Here is a 19391-nt window from a genome sequence, read left to right as displayed (position 1 = left end):
TGTAAACCTACCTCACTTGCTGTGTATTGTCTTTTCTCTGGTCAGTCTAACAGTTCCAAACTTTCAGTCACGTTTTCTTGCCATTTTTTCCGCAGAACACACCCAACATCCCTTTGTTGAGGTGAAATGCAAACGATCGGATAAGTTTTTATCACTTTTTAAGATCGATCAGTTTCCATTCATCAAATATTACTTTGATACCTTCTGAAACATCAATTAACTACTTCACTATACTAGTCCGCCGACGTAGCGAAGAGACAAGCACTCCCCCATCCCTTGTAGTAGTCTACCTGGTCGCGTGACATGTGAGAAGCATTGTGATGTAAATCGAACCTAAGTTGTCAGCCAGGGAGTGTCTACTTGTAACCGAACAGCTAGATTGTTCACAATCTCTCTTTGATTTCGTCATAATTCGCCGGAGTTATTGTTCACTTTGCTGAGAAGTAAGTATTATGTTCAACACAGTTATGAATTTAGCCCATTTGTGTAAACTGTAGCCTCGCTAGACTCCTGAAACGCGAACAAAGATAATTCAGCTGAGAATTAACTCGGACTCTCCGCCCGATCGAACTGATGTAATATTTCCCCTCAAGTGTTTTTGCCGTCATTTCCCGTAAGATTAATCTAATTCTCTGGTATCTCCAATACTCTTTCTTTCCCTTTGTATTCTAAGTTTGCTTAGAATACAAGGACATTAGATCGCATTCAATTCGAAAAGGAGGCCTGTGTGATAACATCAAAGCAAACGGATTTTTTATACTTTTAAGTCCTTGAAATTTCTTTACTTTTTCCTTAGAATTGTCCATATATTTAAGTAGTTCCTTTTTAGTTCCTGGCAGGTCCACACCAGCCTTTGGGTTGCCACAAACCGACCTGCCTTAACAAAAATTATATGTATGTATGTATGTATGTATATGTATGTATGCTGGGTTCTGATCCATTGTTCGTACTTTAACGACGCTCGTCAAATGCAGAGCACTTTCGTCACACGATCTTGCAGGAATCAGTCAATGTTCTGTAACAGACGAGTTCAAGTAGAAACTCCAAGCAACGACAAGAGGAAAACAGTGATTTTAAGTTATGATAGCGTTTTTAACGGGATATTATTGGAACTGGAATGCACCAGAGAAACTGTTTCTGATCGTGTTGACGTCAATTAGCTCTAATCGTTATCTGTCTAGTAGTTGTTAAGCATCGATTAGTATTCACAACAAGTAATGAGAGTGTTTAAACTGATAGCAAAATTTTTCCATGGTTCCCTGGATTGTACTTCATTTTAATTTTAACTGATAGAAGTTAGAAATGTACTCGAAACCGCAAAGGTCTGTTAAGTAGCCAAGTGTAGGCATGATTATATGATCTACAGGCAGTTATGTCACGTATTTGATACTTGCTCGCTTTCTGCTTCGGTAATTGACAAGTGAAAAAGTACAAGTCAAATTCTTAGAAACTTTCGAACTCACTCATTTTTTATTCATTAACAAGCTTTTTTTGTAAGATGTAGAAACTACAGCATACTTGAATGTGCATTTCAAGCCAAAAAATTTTGATTCCAGTATTTGGCCTGTTGTACGTTTCTTGTTTGCGAAAGCAACAAACGCTTCCCCGTTTGTATTCAATAAGTTTGATTATTATACTTTGGACATACTATGAAAAACCTGTTTGGTTGAGAGCTTTCAATCAACATACTAAAGTGTGTATACTAGACATGATAAATGAAATATTTCCAGTGAATGTTGAATTTATTTTTTTTTTTTTATTTAAGCACATTTTTCATTGTTTTCCCCAAAATCACCTAGGCCTAAGGAGTGGATTACAATATTACAAGTTTTATCCAATTTATTGAGGGACACAGACAAACAGACACACAAACAACCCTTCATTGGCAGTAACAATGAGTTAAACCTACAAAGCTAGAGGGGTTTATTATTTAAACAATCAAATAATGGCCTCTGAGAAGCCATTAGTATTAATTATCAAACTTTGTACTTTGTGAAAAAAACCACAGTTGACATTGTAACTTACAAACTGAATACCATACAATACAAATTTAGTTTCCTGATGCATCACTGCTCAGGGACCATGCTTCACCTAGAATGTTTGTAGCAGAGGTAGAATTAGGACATCACGTTGAGCTCAGTGTACCTTAGAAAAACAAGAAAGAGTATTTCACCAATTCAGAGTCAAAACTGCACTGGGAAATACATAGTTGATGCACAGCTATTAATTTTCAAGAGATATTCTCAAAGAAAATAGGAACCCAGTCTGAGGTAGGTGTGATCAACAGATGCATGCCATGTAACAGAACAATCATATAACTTAGTGTCAGTATTCAGAAAGAGAATTTACCAGGTTTGATCTCAAAGTGGAAAGAGATACAGAGATTGGGACAACTAGGTCCAGACAATTCTAGCCAGTGATAATGGATGGAAAAAAAAGACTTTTGAAATGTAGAACTCTACAAGGAAATTGAGTGAAGTTTTCTTTTGATTTAAGACAAAAATATGCATATCCACTGGACAGTTTAGGGAATAGCTAAGTTGAATAATGTGGAGCAAGATTCTTGGCTATTTTGTAAAATTGGCTTAATGTATGTAGTTCTCTCCTCAAACTAAGAGGCTTCCAAGCAAGTTCATCATGTACCTTTGTGAAGCTGGTTCCCATTTTTAGTTATTCTTTAAACATAAACGAAAAATTATTTTCAGTTTTCGTTACTTTTTTTAATTAAATTGTTTATTGCATGAACCACATCATTACACGACATAATGTGTACGACAACTGTTGCTGACCTAGATCTCATGCAAGATGTATCATAAATTGAAAATTGTTGTCTCAAAAGCATCTTACTGGGTGACAAACTCTTAAAAAAAAAGAAACCATCTTCTGAGTAATTTTCTGTGTCAATTGCAAATGAAAACAACTTACAGAGGATAAAATGAAATAACAGGTCTGGAAATAGCCACTTGGTTTGAATATTTTCAGCTTGGAAATCATTCATGTTTTGGTTTATATTACAACTGTTTAAGGTTATCACATCAAAACATAACCAACCATAGATTTGCACTAATGATTTCTTTCCTGTTAGATATTAACCTTTACAATAAAGGTAATCTTCATGTTGTTTTTAAAGAGTCGGGAGAACTCTGTTTTAAAATTCAAGTATTTTCTTGTTCGTAATAGCCTTGTTGTTAACATGTATAACGCAAGCAGTTGTTTATTTTTGACAAAAAAATTATACAGTGAGAGTAAAGTCAAAATATCTGACATGAAAATAAATAACTAGAGCTTTTTACAAATAAGCAGTGTTTACTCAGAGTGTTTAAAAGAACACTGAAGGGTGGATGGCTTCCAAAGATTGTACTTAGAGGAATAAAATATAACTCATTACTTTGGTTTAGTAGAAGTTAAATTATAAACCTCATTTTTTCCATTTTTGGTTCAATGGTTATAATGCCAAAGCAAGTTAGTTTAAGTTACTCACCTTTAATGACAGCTTTTATTTTTGTTGTGACAGTTTCCCATGAATGAAATGGAATTTCTTTCTAAAGAAGAGTTAAGAGGAAAGATGAGCGGAGAGAGTTTAGATCTCACTAGGGAAAGTTTGCATGAATGGCCTGCAGCTTTGTTTGAATTGACTGAGTTGGAGGAACTTGACCTGTCATGGAATAAACTTACAACAATACCTGAAAATCTCGGAAAGCTAAACAATCTTATGGTACTTCGTGTTAGAAGTACCCAGCTGTCCATATTCCCTACAAGTTTGACTCAGCTGAAAAAACTCAGAGCGCTGGACATCTCACATAACAAACTAGCCACCATCCCTGATGCTATTGGGGAGATGGTGGAGCTGGAGGGACTGGGGCTGAGTCACAACCAGTTGACTGTGTTGAGTCCAGCTATAAAACAGCTGAAGAAACTCAGACTGCTGGACATCTCACATAACAAACTAACCATCCTCCCTGATGCTATTGGGGAGATGGTGGAGCTGGAGGAACTGTGGCTGGAGAAAAACCAGTTGACTGTGTTGAGTCCAGCTATAAAACAGCTGAAGAAACTCAGAGACCTGCACATCTCACATAACAAACTAACCATCCTCCCTGATGCTATTGGGGAGATGGTAGAGCTGGAGAGACTGGGGCTGAGTTACAACCAGTTGACTGTGTTGAGTCCAGCTATAAAACAGCTGAAGAAACTCGATGTTTTGTTTGTGAGAGGGAATCCTTTTACAGTTGAAGGAATGAGAAGTGTTATGGAGCTAAAGGATAAGATTTTTACAGTATATTCAGATGTCCCAGGTGAGTAAAGGAAATTCCTCTTCACATTAATGTTGTTACCTGTGCATTATTTACTAAATTGGTTCTAATGGTTGACTTGCAAGTGGTTATGCTGCTTGTTACTGATAATTACAGGCAGCTGACAATAGTTTCGTAATAAATCCTGAGAAGAATAATGAAGTAAACGCTGTCACAGTTATACTGTATGATTGAACAAAGGTTGCATCACTTTAGAAAATACATGACATTTGTACTGGAAGTTTTAGTTATATTTTGAAAGGTTTATTTTAATGACTTGGCTGACATTGAAACTTAAGTTGAACTACAGTGTACTATAATTTGATAGGGAATTGAGGAGGGATTAAGTTTATTACAAATCATTTTACAGTAAGGGATTATTGTAAGTTGTAATTTTTGCTTTCTAGTTGATTGGAATTTAAGAGGTTTATTGCAAATTATTTCACAGTTGTAGGAATTGCTGTTGTAATTTTTGCTTTTTGTTTATTTGATTTTAATTTTAAAAGGAAGAATTAAGTTTATTACAAATCATTTCTCATCCAGGAACATATAGTGCTGTAAGTTGTAACTCCATAATTTTTGCTTTATTTTATTGGAAGTTATTAACAATGTAACAACATTTAGCTCATCATACAGAATTTATGGACTAATATGATTTTAAAATGAGAGGTTACGTTATTGAGAATAAAACTTTTGTCTTATCTGGTCAGGAGTTATTCTGATAATTGTTACACCATAATTTATGCTGCCCTTGTAATATTTTAGAATCTATCAATTGCTACGTTTTGGGAATGGGATTTTTCTTTCTGTTTTCCAAACACCATTTGGCAGAATTGACATCAATTATTGCCTTTGTTTAGTTTGATCAGTCACATTAAAATCAATTTACTCTTAATGTTTCATTTCATTGAGTCAGTTTATAATAGTCATTGTGTATGTGTTTACCTAACTCACCGATGCAAAGATTTTTACATGTATATACTAGCGTAGTTTCTAACTTTATGCATGAGGGACATGTAATTAAATTGACTTATGAGGCCTTTTTCAGATTGTGTTTGAAACTTATAAAAGCAGAAATTGCTTTTCCTTTAGGGTTATTATAATAATTACAACTTCCTCTGATTAGCCTTTTTCCTTTGGCTCAATCATGATGACTTTTTTAATTAGATGATGTGGATAGACAAAGAGCGCTAGGACCATTGGCACAGTTGGCTTATAAAGAGGCTTTAAAAGATGGATATGTACAAGTTTACCGTGGTCGTGTTATACTAGTTGGTCAGGATCGCGCCGGTAAAACCAGTCTGAAGAAGAGTCTTTTAGGCCTTCCATTTGACCCTAAAGAACAGAGTACTGAGGGGATTGAAGTGGATCCTTCAAAATGTGAAATTGATGTTGACCAAGCTGTCAAGAACTGGCAGTTGACCAAGGAGAGTAAACCAGGACTGGTTGAATGTTCAAAAGATGTAGCAAAGATTGTGGTTGGCAAAATGTGTGGAGCAGATATTTCTCAATTTTTAAAGGAAGAGACAACCGAAGAAGGAGAACTGAAATTAGAAGATGAAGTTGAAGGTGTTTTCAAGTCCAAGCAGGTTTGAGAGTTTAATAAAAATGCTGAGAATTTTATAAAAGGAGGAGAAGGGAGGAAAGCAGCCGAATTAGCCTTTTGAGAAATATTTGTTTTTAAAGAGAATGAATAGGATTAGAACTTGCTATTTTTTAAAATTCTCGTCTTTATTAAAATTCTAAATTTCTTACATTCAGAATTGTGTCTGAAACAGTCTGTTTGTTTTGGATGTTTTCACAAAAGTTTAGATGAGACTAAATTTTATTTACACATCAGGTAAAAAAGAACTGCAAGTAATTTTTGTTTAAACATCTTGAATGAAGGCATACATGCAAAACTTTTACTACAAAAATGAGGGGCATCTTTTGATTTTTCCATTCTTCAATTGCTTTTCCATTGGTGTCTTCTCTTAACTTAAAGGAAACTTGAGATTTTGTTCTCCAATTATATATAAATTTTTAGTCGTAATTAATTTTTATTCTCTGATATAATGTTTTCATAACTCTTTTTGCATTTTGGCTATAAAATCCTTATAGAGGAGCTTTAATGAATGTATGTTATGCTAATGCTTATGTAACTTCAGTCTCAACAAACATTTCTTGGTTTGAGTTGACTATCTCCAGGGTGCGAGGATTTGCTCTTCAATGTCTTATTCTATGCAATTAAGTTTCTCTCTGTCTAAAGGCTCTTACACTTGAGATGTCAGCTTCAGAACTCTCTACAGTAGCTAATTTACAACTTCAACTCAGTTGGTAAACCAAGTTATCTTGTTATACCCCCCTCACCAAAGCAGTACAACAGTTTTTTTAGAAACTTGCCCCTTAAAATTATTCTAGACTGAGGTGATCATAATTTTTTACAATTTAGCAGCCTGTTCATAACATCAAGTTTTGAATACATAATTATATACACTTAAGTGAGCATAATGTTTCATTTAATTCTCCATTCAGGTTGAGGAGGATGAAGGTTTCACAGATATTCTGCAAAACAATGCCAATGAACATTCTACTGAATGTGAAGGTAAAAACATGCAAGCTGAGCCTGATGTGATGATTGATGTTTCTCAACCTTCTGATACTGTGAAGCATGTTAATCAGTTGTTAAAGTATGCCGAACGCAAACCCATCAAAAGTGCCTTACTCGCAGAAGAATCCTATGTTACAATGGATGTTTGGGACTTTGCAGGGCAGCACCTATACTATGCCAGCCATCCTATCTTCCTATCACAGCGGGCACTTTACATATTGGTGCACAATCTCAGCAAGCCTCTGGATGCCCCAGCTGAGCCCTGCATGAGACAAGGGAGTAATGATGTGAAGTTGGAAAACCCTAACAATGAAACAAACATGGAGAATTTGCTCTCATGGTTGGCTACAGTACACAGTGTTTCCCTGGCCAATGATGACACAGATGATGATCCACAACACAAGCTGCCCTACCTTCACCCCCCGGTGTTCATTGTTGGCACACATGCTGACAAACCAGATAAAGACATTGCAGTAATAAAGAAACAAATTCAGAAGAGAATTTCTGGTATGGAATATGAGAAGCATGTGGTCAAACCCTTATTCTGCATCGACAACACTCAGAGGCCTAATTTGATGAAAAAATTTATCCGAAAGATTGGAAAGCAGATTGAAAAAGATAAAACAGGTAAGATAAATGATTTTATTACACGACTCGGGCAGTCAGAGGGCCAATAACTAAAATCAACCAATCAAAATGCTCCATTGCCAGTCCAATATATAGTATTGGACCGGGCACTGTCCCGAATGATAAAACAAGTAAGATAAATGATTTCATTTTGTATCCATAACCATAGGTTACTTGCAGTAATTGTTGACTTTATAATTGTATAAAAGCTTATCTTTGGGTGAATTTCAAGAACACTTGATTTGTAGCAATTTTTGAAACCAAAAGCCCAATATTGGAAGATGGTTGACAAGCATTGAGTATACAATAATTATTATCTGACTCACATTCGTTACATGTTATCCAGCAGCAGGCAGTGTGTTGTGCTTCATTATAATTTGAATTGCAAGTAGATAGAGAGACAGAACATTCTAGTGGAACTTGTAGAGGGATTAAATGATATTACTATGGTGGAATGAGTTAGGACTTAATTATAGTGGAAAAAAGTCAGAGTTTGAATTGCAAGTAGGTAGAGAGACAGAACAATTTTTCTAGTGGAAGTTGTAGAGGGATTAAAAGATATTGCCATGGTGGAATGAGTTAAGACTTCATTGTAGTGGAAAAAAGTCAGAGTTGTTTGTTGTTGTTGTTTTTTTTAATAACCTGCACTCTGCTTTAAGCTTTCAGCTACTCTATATTCTGAATATACTGGCAGCATCATATAGAGTCCAATTAATTTTTGGAGATGGAGCCATTAATTTCAGAGTATGGAATAATTATAGGGAACAGAAGAGCTAAAATGTGGGGATTTAAAGAGATTGTCATCTTAGCTAAGTTGTCAGCTGTAAAATCTCTGCAATTATACAAGTATAAAATTATGCTATCATACTATGCTCATTGTAAGCGCATGTTTCTGTGTTGTATTATGCTTTGAATTCCTTTTCTAAATATATCCTGCAGAGCAAGAAGGAAAGGTAGATGGTATAAATAAATTACAGAACACAATCCTGAAGGTGTTGAAGCAAGAGCCTTATATGGGAGAAAAGATACCAGTGAGGTAAATAAAAAACACAATTTATTTGGAAAAACCCCAGTTCATGCACTTCAAATTCGATTTTTTCCCTCAAATCAGCCATGATAAAGATTTTAAATGGTATGCCGTGTATTTAGTATAATCTTATGTGCAGGTAAGTAATAAAAAATATCCTTCCACCACTGGATTAAATTGTGGGTACATCAAAATTTGCAAAACTATAGATTGTACAAATGCACAGCAGTTGCTTCAGTGCAGACAAACAAAATTTAAATTTGTGTCATTACGACAATGTTATAATTCTAAAAGATAAGAAGATGTGATTGATATTTAAGTAGGCACAGTTCTTGGAATTGACTTTGTATGTTGCAAAAAATAATCATGTCTGTTGTAGTTGAAAGTTGAAGATAGTATGATCGAGGCAATACATGTATTAACACTTGAGGACTTTAAACACATGCATGTCGGACTGAATTTAAGACCCAATTTGATGGCAGAATGCATTGTAGGTATTCTGTTGCTTTCTAGGTGGTTTCTGTTTGAAAAAGTGATTGAAGGTTTGGTGGCTAAACAGATTTATCACAGAAATCTGAAACAACTTGAGCACTATGCAAGGAAAGAGTGTTTCATGGAAGTTGCCAAAGAGTTTGACTCCATGATCAGTTTTTACCATGACCTGGGGATGATAATCAAGCACCGCAGTACAGTTGTACTGAAGGCTCAGTGGCTGATTGATCTGTTCAAGCAGCTGATAACCATTCCACCTTTCAATAAACAGGTAGAAAAACTATTTTCATTTTAGAAAGACTAGCTTACTTGGAAACTGTTGTTCAATAAATTAGAACAACAGGAAACTAAGCAGGATGAAAGATCCGGCATGGTTACGAAACGACTCGATACCACCTGTTAACATGTGTCTTTTACTGTTTATTGTTATAATCATATGATTTGTTGACCCCACACTATTTTATGTACTTTTTGCAGCTTGTCAGGCCATTTATTGATTTAGCCCTTTTATTTACAATTGAGACTCGCATTAAGTTGCTACTGCTCACAATAATTGTATTCACACAATTGAATAGTTCTTTTTGCGTGTGCTAGTGGGCGTATTCACCTCTGAGCAACCCAAGATACAAATTTGCCCACAAGGGGTTTCATAGCCGACCATTTCAGTGTATTAATGGAAATAAACTTTTATTTCTTACAAATGTGCGTGGGAAACATTCAAAAGGAACATTACCTGGCCTTTCCTTATCCAGAATTGTTGCATTGTTCCACCTACATTTTCTAGAATCCCCTGTATGCTAAGTACTGGCAAGAACTTGAAGGAAGTGGCATCCTCAGCATGGAACATGTTGATCATGTGTTCTCCAGCTTTGTTGGCCAAGGAATCATCAAAGAAGACATCTTAGACATGATGGAGCGATTTGGTTTGATTGCTAAGTTCTCAGTTTCCCCAACTGACGTAAAGTACTTTGTACCAGCTCAGCTGAAGTCATCACCTGATAAACTCTGCAAGACGAAACCGTCGTCAGCAGATCCCTGTCCACTGTATCTCCTGTTTGTCCATGGCTTTGTTCCTCATGGTCTCTTCTTACAGCTTGTCTCACGATCCATTCGTTGGTGTTCAAAGACATGGCCCGCGCATCAACCTACCCTGTACCAAAATGGAGCATGGTTCATCATTGGCAAAGATATTCATGATTTTGTCCTGATATGCAAAACAGGATTTGTGAAGGTAATCTTAAGACAAAGAACACAGAGTCATCAGGTTGTAGGACAGAACTCCGCCGAACTAGCAAGTGTCGTTCGTGAATTTCTTGAAGACACCCTTCATAATTTGTCACAAGAGATGCCGTACCTGAGGGGACTACAGTATAGGCTGTGTGTTGCATGTCCTTACTGCCACCAAGAGGCAGAAGAACCAAGTCGTGCATGCTCAGACTATGTAAAAACCACGTGCACCCACGAGGACTGCTTCCACCTCGTTGATGCAAATGAAGGCCAAGCGGAAATATGTAAAAGAAATATCGATGATAAAATACTTCCTCCCTGTGGATTGGAGAAATGGTTCTTGAAAAGAAGAAGGCAGGTATGATCAAAATGTACAGATTTCTAGCCTCTGATTCATCTTTGGAAGTTCTCTCCTCCATTTTACTTGATCTGAGAATCAAATGTTCTGTTATCAGTGTTTAGAAAGGTAGCTCCAATAGTTTGTATCCAGTTTCAAATATTAGTAATCTCTATCACGATGAAATGATTTTTGAAGTTTATACTTTTCTGTTTTCATTTTGTTAGGTATTGATCAATATATATATATATATGATAACACACATAATATGTTATGTTCTGTAATTGTTTTAATCCTAAATGACGTCTTTTTCTACAGGGTTTTTCTTCAAATGTGGCAGCTAGATTTCACGGTGAAGCAAGTGAAATTGAGGCAATGAAGTCTGACACGGCATTGAAGGTGACTCTCCTGGGCAGTGAGTGGAGTTCATCAATGGGAGGCTTGTCCACCATAAACAGACAGCTTGCCATTCTGTTGGCCAAACATCCCCAAGTGGACGTCACTCTCCTTGTTCCACAGTCTGCCTGTTCTGAAGAAGAGAGGATAATGGCAACGAGTCACAATGTATCCGTGAGAGAGGCACAAAGACGCCCGGGTTATGCCGACTCCCTTGACTGGCTGAGTGCCCCACCTAGAGATCTCGCCATTGACATAGTACTAGGTCATGGAGCAAAGCTTGGTAAACAAGCTCAATTTATTAGAGAATCGCACCATTGCCGATGGATACAGGTAGTGCATACTGCACCTGAAGAACTTGGAATGTACAAAGACTATCCTGAGGCCATTTCTAAAGGAAATGAGAAGAACAGAACTGAAGTGGAGTTGTGTAAGTTGGCAGATGCTGTGGTAGCAGTTGGACCAAAGTTGACAAAGGCTTACTCTTCCTACCTGCGCTCATGCGTGAAGCACCAAGATATCATTCAACTGACGCCGAGCACGTTCAGTGAGTTTTCTGACGTAAAACAAGCTGCAGTTGACATGGACAAGTTTAAGGTTCTAACGTTTGGCCGTGGTGATCGAGAGGACTTCAGCCTGAAGGGCTACGATATCTCTGCCAGAGCAATAGTTGAACTGAGAGACAGATCTTACCATCTGATCTTCGTGGGTGCAGCTGACAGTAAACAGGATGAGGCTGCAGTGAATTTGCTGAAGAGTGGAATTGATAAAAGTCAGCTGACTGTGAGGAAGTTCGTGCAGAGTAAAGAGGAATTGAAAGAAACACTTTGTGAAGTTGATCTCTGCATGATGCCCTCCAGAACGGAAGGTTTCGGCCTGACAGCATTAGAGGCTTTGTCTGCTGGTCTTCCCATTCTTGTCAGTGGCAACTCAGGATTTGGTGAGGCATTGTGCACTGTACCAGCAGGGAAATCAGTTGTGGTGGAGTCTGAGGACCCTAAGGAGTGGGCAAAGGCAATTGCTGGTGTCCGAGAGAAGGAAAGATCAGACCGCCTCCATGAGATTCAGCAACTGAGGAGTTCCTATGAAGAGAAGTTCAACTGGGAGAAACAGTGTGACATTCTTGTGGAGAAGATGTGGGACATTGTTGGTGGTGAGTATATTTTGAATATCCTTCAAAAAGTGTTTTTGGGGACGACTCGGCTTTCAGTTCCTTATAAAGCGTCATGGAAAGCTGGGACACTACATATAAAAAAATATCTTTAACCTGAATAGTAATCAGTTGTTTTATCCTCTTATTGATTGGTGTGATATTTAAAAAAGATTTCTTTTTATCTTTTTAGCTTCCAAAAGACAAGACCCAAGATTTAGAACTCAGGAGGGCGAAGATGTCGATACGCCAACCGAACAACTAACAGTTGATTCATTACTGACTCCAAGTGAGTAACAAAATATTTGTAATACTTGGCAATTGGCATCCCAAAAGAGTAACATACAGGTTTGAAGAAGATCCAACATTTCTACTTTTCTTTTCTTTCAACTTTAGGCCAGCTACGCTTTTTGAAAATGGCACTTTTGATAATATTTTGCACTGCGGAAGAGACGTATGTTATTTTTGTACCTCTACTTTCTCCGGTTATGATCCAAAGACATGTATACACTAGTTTGATTTTCTTCTTATTTCTGATCTGGGCGGATGGCTTAATGTAATTTTTGTTTTAGTCAATTGAAGTTTTTATTCCATTTCACCAGAAAGCAAACATAGATTGCGTAAAACAGGAAGACTTGGGGCGGTTTTTTTTTGTTCTTTTTTAGTCGTGGGTACGCGAAGCGTAGAAACGACTATGAGAATGGGGCAGATGTAAACAAATCGATAAAATAACGACTTTCCGAAATTATACGGGAACACCTCTATTACATTTCCGAAGTAATGCTTCGGCGTTAAAATTTAACTGGACCTTTCTTCGAAGGAGTTTCGATTTTGATTAAAATACTCGTCGCAGTTAGCACATGTGTAACCGAGTCAAAGCTCTTTGAAAGACTTAAGGTGTAACTATGAGTGAAGACGCTTAATGCAATTGCTTTTCCGCGATTATCTTTCGCCATCATTTGCATTATTGTGGAATATTCGTCGCCGTTCGCCGGTATATTTAGTTAGTGTCCAGACCACAATCGTTCTTAAATAGAGCGTTTTCACTCACCTGAACAAATTTCTTTATCGTCTTGGTAACCGACTTCATCCGCCATGTTGGTGTTCTATGATAATCAGCTCTGAGTGTTGTGACAGGAAACATTTGGAGCACATTTTACGGTTTTGAGAAGACAATCGTGTAATATTTATATTTTCGTTATCACAGTCCTTTGCCTTGTCATTAGCTGTGGAAACAAAACAGGGAAGAAGTGGTCTAACGTCGAAAAAGTAATGTTTTTCCGTGTCCCACGTGTTCAGTATAGTCAAGGAGAGTACACCGAAGAACTTACTTCTGAGCGAAGAAGAATGTGGATCTGTGCGATAAGTAGAGATGACTTAACTGATGATATTTAAGAACGCGCTAGGATCTGCAGCCGGCACTTCTTTTCAGAAGAAGCTGCGAAAGATTGGGATCGATTCAACGTAGACTGGTTCCCTGCCCTCCATCTTGAGCATTCAAGTATGCAGGTCCGTTACATCGGGCAACTATTTTATTTTCACTATAATAAAGTGGGTATTCTTTCTCTCCAAAAATTTTTTAACTGTAGATGTACCTTAAGCAGTCTAAAATTTAGGAAACATTTTCATATATGTGCACGATCCTTCGCAGTAAAGCACTATTTGAGCAATAGTGAAAATCAGACTTGAAAAAAATTTTTGGGCCTGTACGGGATTCGAACCACTGACCTCTGCGATACTAGTGCAGCGCTCTACCAATTGAGCTAACAAGCCAACTGGGAGCAGGCCATCAAATTAATTCGACATAAACCCGTAGATGATAAATCAAACAACAACAAACATATGAAACGTATGTATGAACTGCGGTTATGAAACGTATATGTGCACGATCCTTCGCAGTAAAGCAGTATTTGAGCAATAGTGAAAATCAGACTTGATTTTTTTTTTCAAGTCTGATTTTCACTATTTCTCAAATAGTGCTTTACTGCGAAGGATCGTGCACATATACGTTTCATAACCGCAGTTCATACATATGTTTCATATGTTGTTGTTTGAAACATTTTCAATACACCAGATTTTAAAGACTGGTATAAATGGTTTCTCATTTTAGGGACATCAAATTGCATTGTTTCAGGGTGTATACTATAAGCAAGGCATGTAGCAAAGGTGGCAGCAAATACTTCACAGTCACTGCTATTTGTCTGTTGTTGCACAAGGACAACTTGAAATGCTAGTAAAATTTGAACGTCCAACAAGATTGAGTACCTGCTCTTGTACTTCATTTAGAATAATGTTATGATACAAACTGTCATACAGGTTGACAGTGCCATCTTCACACCCTACTGAGCTTACACATACCCAGTAGGCATTGCCAGTATGCAGAATCTGAATAAATTTCCCAATAACCTGATTAAGTTTCTAAAGGGTCCTAAAGTTGGTCTCTGAAAGCCCTCCACATCTGGATTCATGTTTCTTAGACAAACATGTACTTCATGCATAATATCACAGTCAAGCCAACCATTGGGTGATGAAATCAATTGGTAATGCCCATCATCCAGCTTTGCGAGTGATGCTGACGTTTTTGAAGAGTATTTTGAAATACCAGTTATCGCAACACTATCTTCAGATGCATTGAAAGTGTCACTAACAACCTTTGTTCAGTTTTTCCCCCTGATTTACACACCATACATTCCCAAGTTGTCATTGCATTGTTCAGCACCAGCTTGAAGTATAAGCAGGGCAAATGAAAAAACTTTCTACCTTGACAAAATGGGTTGTGAGATTTCAGCAGTTTATCTGAACAGTGGGTTCTGTTTGCATGTGCAGATAAAATCTACTTTGAGAGCTTCATCCAAAATATCTCTTGTCTGTTTGCATTTTGATTTTTCATTTTTGGCTGCCGGTGTTTTTAGACACAGGTGACAAAACCACTTGTTAGGTACTTTTGTAATTTTCAAACAAGATAAATGAAAAGTAGAGATGGGACATGTTTGGTTTGTGCATGTTACCACAGGCCCTCTAGCTGCCAGTCTGCAAAAACAAGCAAAAACAATTGGGAAAAGGGGATGAATAAGACAAACTTCACTTTTGAGTATACCACCTTCACAAAATTTCTGGTAGCACACAGTATCTCCAGAAGTGATTAAGTTTGGAAACGACAGAGTGCTAGTGTCTGACATCAGGCAAAATTCTTTCACAGAAGAGATCAATTTGCTTACGAAAACCACAAACAACAAAGTCGCAACAAAGCTTTTCAGCAGTGAATATTTACTGTTGGATTTGGTAAAAGTAGGCATGAGTTGTATTTGTTAATATACAGCTCCAAGTCTATATCCTTTAAACAATAGGGGCTTTTGACCTCCCCACATCCATTCCCACAGCAATCACACCTACACAAAACGTCAGGTGTGGCATGTAACCATGGATATTGTTTATTGATAAACGTGCCACATTTCGTTACCTGAAAGTTGATGTGCTTTTCCTTCATGATCTTTTCATAAGTTTCAATAGCAACACTTTCATGTTTACAACCATGTTCTGTAGACTTCTATACGCCTTAAAATAGTCTTTACTGTAATAACTCGTGTCAATCACCAAAAACAACAATAAATCCATCGATTCGACTAGAGGCAGGCACTCTGGATCGTATTTTTTGTCTGAGAACAAGAGAGGATCGATTCCAACACAAGAAATCTTCTCTAAGTAACGTTTTTTCACGTGGGGATCGAGCGTGTTCGCATAATCTGAGAGAGGATATCCCGCCATGTTGAAAAATGTGGAACACCGACATGGCGACTCAACTTTCCCGCGAAATTTGTGACGTCATGTGCAAACGCTCTATACAATTTCAAGCCTTCATTCTTCTCATTGCGAGCCGTCAGTATTTACATCGTTATATATCGCTAAAATGAGTAACCGGCGAAGTTTTATAGGGGAAAGCGAGGCGTTGTTTTCGTGACTGGCCAATTGTTTACTTTTCTGATGGTTTTACCTCTCATCTGTTTGGTAACAATTAATTTGTAAAAATCATTGTGTGTACACCCCTGAACGTTAAAAATATATCAAGTCGAAGGAACAGTTGTTATTATTACTTAAATAACAGTTTTCAAAATTTCTAGTCTGCATTCTGTACCCAATCTGCAGTCTGCAGTCTGCATTTTGTACTGACCGATACTGAGCTAAAATGTGAATTCTGACCATTCACCCAACATCATCCCAGCAGTTCAAAGAAATACCAAGTAGTTTCAACTGTATCAGGGAGTTACCCATTGGAATTTAATTATCTTCAAAACTCATTCCAACGCGATGTATCCACAACTGATTCACAGTTTCCTTTTATTTTTCCCGAAACGAAGCCCAAGTTTAAATGCTGTTGCTATCAAAACGTGTATTTGTACCGGCCATTCAGAGTGTAGTCGTTTTCCGACACAATAATGAAGTAATCATATATTTATGCGATTAATCCGTCATTTTTACGAGGTCTAACTCTTAACGCGGTTTTCATTAAATAAATAGCCTTCCTAAATTTAATATAGTTTAGAACGCGGTTTTGTCAGAAAACGGCTTTGTGAAGTTTGTTTCAATAACCGGCGCTGGGGTTCTTTTTCCAGTTATGCAAATATGTCAGAGTGTAAACCTTGTTGTAAATTTTTCCTCATTGCATCTTCTCTCTTGACTTTTAGTATATTCGTTTGCAAATAAAAAGTCACAATTTATCATTTCAAGGCTCAGTAGCTGGACAATACACTGGTTGTTTAGTGGTTGAAGCCCTTTCTTCCTTTTTTACCCCCAAACTTCTCTGTAAAGATGGGGAATTGTTTCGTTTCTTTCATGCTGTAGATTAAAAAAACTTTTTGTCCCTTCTAGGTTCTCTTGACCGAATCATCCGGGAACTTCAGCAGATGCAACTTGAGGCAAGCAAAGTGAAGAGCAGAACAGATCTATCATTGGGGCTGAGGACTTCTGCATCAGACAAGGGCTTCACGATATCTGACAATCAAGGATCAGGAAATTGCATGTTCTATGCCTTGTCAGAACAACTGGAAATTGTTAAAGGAATCAAAATTACACATGGCACATTAAGACAAACTTTGGTTCAGTACCTCAGAAGTAACCCAAAACTAGTAAGTTGATGTTAATATGTCGAACAGAGTTTTTCACTTGCTGTTGTTTTTAAGGTTAAGTGTGAAAACGGGTCAACACCACCAGAGCATATCCCAGTGTTCACGGCATAATTTTATTATTCAAGAAGCTGCACAATGATGTTGGTTACAGTTGAATCCATTTGTTACTTAATGTGGCTTCCGAAGTAGCAGACTTTTACGGTTTTAGTCATGTAATATTTCGGTTTAAAAAATGCCCCCCCTAAATATCCATCAGATAACACTAAACAGAATTCCAGTTATTCTCTTAATAATGGATCATTCCTGTTGTTTTTCTGCTGTTTGCGAATCCTTGTTGTTCCACAATAAATTGCTAATTAACGGTCGTCTCGTACCATTCTTAAAAAAATTACTCCATGACTCGTACTCCACGCGCTCAAGTTCCCATCAACAATCCTCTTTAACTTTGTTTCTTGAAATGATTTTCTTACAGCCGAATGGAACAGATCTGTTTCACTTTGTCCATGGACATCAAACATGGAATGAATACTTAACACACATGGAACAAGATGGCGCTTGGGGTGATCACGTGATTCTGTGCGCCGCAGCAAACTACTATGAAACGTGCATTCTTGTGGTCAGCAGTCTACCCTATAGCAATGATGTAATGATTACGCCACATTCTACAGTTCACGAAAGCAAAGCACTTGTACTGGGACATATTTATGAGGTGCACTATGTCAGCCTTCAACCCGCTCAAGGTACAGCTCATTACAGCACAGTTAGTAATTTTAGGCTTAGTTTCATAACAGTGTATTTCGTTTAACGTATTACATAGAATTATAAATCTTCCTCTTAACTCTTAGATGACAGTAAATTCAGGCTTTAACGTCAAGGCTTTTTCTCCATTTTCCTATCCATTTTCTTTCTTTGCTTATTTAACATACGTGATGACGTGGGTTGTTTTCATAAACTTCTTTCCAGCACTAATTAACGGTTAATCGCCCGCTAGATTGAAACGGCATTTGATGCAGTTTATTCTCCTTTGCTTTCTAATCGTTCTGTTGTGTTTGTTGTTTTTACAGGTTAAAAGACAGGCTATTTACACAGTCATTATACTTAGCTCAGACCTCTGTAAAGAAAACCCGGCCGAGTGAAGATCTCTCCAAACGTTTGCCGTTGGGCGAAAGAAGAATCAAAGTCTTTCAGAAGTTTAAAGTTTTCTTTTCGGAAGTAGTCTCTCTCGATAAATTGAGTATTTGTCTAGGTGCATATAATTCTGTAAAAACAGAAAATCATCAAGATAAGACGATTCATTTATGTTACTGAAAGCGCCAGAAAAAAGTTTTAATTTCGGTGCGGTTTAGACTGAAGATGGACGGTGGACGAGGTGGATGGTCAATTTGAAAACACGCAACTTGAACAATTCACGTGGAATATTTTTGTTTCCATAAAGCGCGATAAAGCATTTGTAAATAAATTTCAATGTTTAAAGTGTAGGTTTGAAACATTTTGTTGGTGTAGTAGATTTATTTCCTAAATACTTGCTGTGCTTGTATACGCATCTTGTAAACCCAGCTAGAGCGGTTAGTGCTCACAAATCACAAAAATATCTAAACAAATACGCTTTTTATGACACGACTTAGGGATACTAGCGTTTCTGTTCTCGTAGCTCTCCCCTCAATGCAGCTTTCTTAATACTTATTCTAAATTTCCGATAAAAAGAATCCAAGAATATCTGCAGCTGTTTTAGACAGCACCCGTGATCGTAGCCACACCGTTGACTGGGTAAGGGAGATGGGCGGGAACGGGGAGGGAAGATAAGAAATTTTATACGGAGATTTATCGATTGTACAAGTGATAGTTTATTGGCAGCGAAAGTAAGTATGTGCACCCCTCTACCCTGATTATTTCCTCTCCTACCCTCCCCTTCCCCCTTTAGTTGCAGCGACCCATTAAGGCGAACACTTGGTGAAAAACTGTTGCTGGAGATAGCAATGATTAGGAAGATAATTTTAGCATTAGCCGTATAAAATGGCCACAATATCAACCGTTAGCTGTGAAAGCCATCTTCCCGAGGAGGCCCTTATTTGATTGTCGCATCTGTAGTAAAAGCCACGATCCGCGACCGTGACTTTCTACTTATTGACC

The 19391-nt window shown here is 37.5% G+C and overlaps 2 protein-coding genes across 3 annotated transcripts; one reads left to right on the top strand and one right to left on the bottom strand.

The window, feature by feature from the left end:
* LOC148740330 (uncharacterized) overlaps positions 1 to 19391 on the bottom strand; it is a 191029-nt gene that overhangs the window by 159087 nt on the left and 12551 nt on the right.
* On the top strand, positions 3403 to 18739 carry LOC148740332 (uncharacterized). 3 transcript variants are annotated; one of them, XM_088750470.1, is made up of 11 exons: positions 3403 to 4295; positions 5460 to 5881; positions 6807 to 7509; positions 8449 to 8545; positions 9050 to 9299; positions 9813 to 10613; positions 10911 to 12141; positions 12332 to 12427; positions 17005 to 17261; positions 17734 to 18001; positions 18326 to 18739. In XM_088750470.1, exons 1-11 carry the CDS (start codon positions 3521 to 3523, stop codon positions 18328 to 18330), a joined length of 4905 nt encoding a protein of 1634 aa, XP_088606596.1. In that variant the 5' UTR covers positions 3403 to 3520; the 3' UTR covers positions 18331 to 18739. The 3 variants fall into 3 exon arrangements, 2 of the variants coding, with proteins under 2 accessions (XP_088606596.1, XP_088606597.1); XR_015997106.1 differs by lacking the exons at positions 17734 to 18001; positions 18326 to 18739 and adding an exon at positions 13346 to 13647 and having other exon boundaries at positions 3405 to 4295; positions 17005 to 17130; XM_088750471.1 differs by lacking the exons at positions 17005 to 17261; positions 17734 to 18001; positions 18326 to 18739 and adding an exon at positions 13346 to 13758 and having other exon boundaries at positions 3405 to 4295.

Source organism: Stylophora pistillata, chromosome 2, assembly GCF_964205215.1.
Source record: "Stylophora pistillata chromosome 2, jaStyPist1.2, whole genome shotgun sequence".
Lineage (NCBI taxonomy): Eukaryota > Metazoa > Cnidaria > Anthozoa > Scleractinia > Pocilloporidae > Stylophora > Stylophora pistillata.
The sequence above is the reverse complement of the archived record's forward strand: the minus strand, read 5'-3'. Positions and strand labels throughout refer to the sequence as shown.

Bases quoted from the DNA above. Each gene is read 5' to 3' on its own strand.
- LOC148740332 (XM_088750470.1), top strand. From the start codon at position 3,521: ATGAATGAAATGGAATTTCTTTCTAAAGAAGAGTTAAGAGGAAAGATG. The intron at 9,300-9,812 runs GTAGAAAAACTA...TACATTTTCTAG, and splicing joins TTCCACCTTTCAATAAACAG to AATCCCCTGTATGCTAAGTA. The intron at 12,142-12,331 runs GTGAGTATATTT...TTATCTTTTTAG, and splicing joins GATGTGGGACATTGTTGGTG to CTTCCAAAAGACAAGACCCA.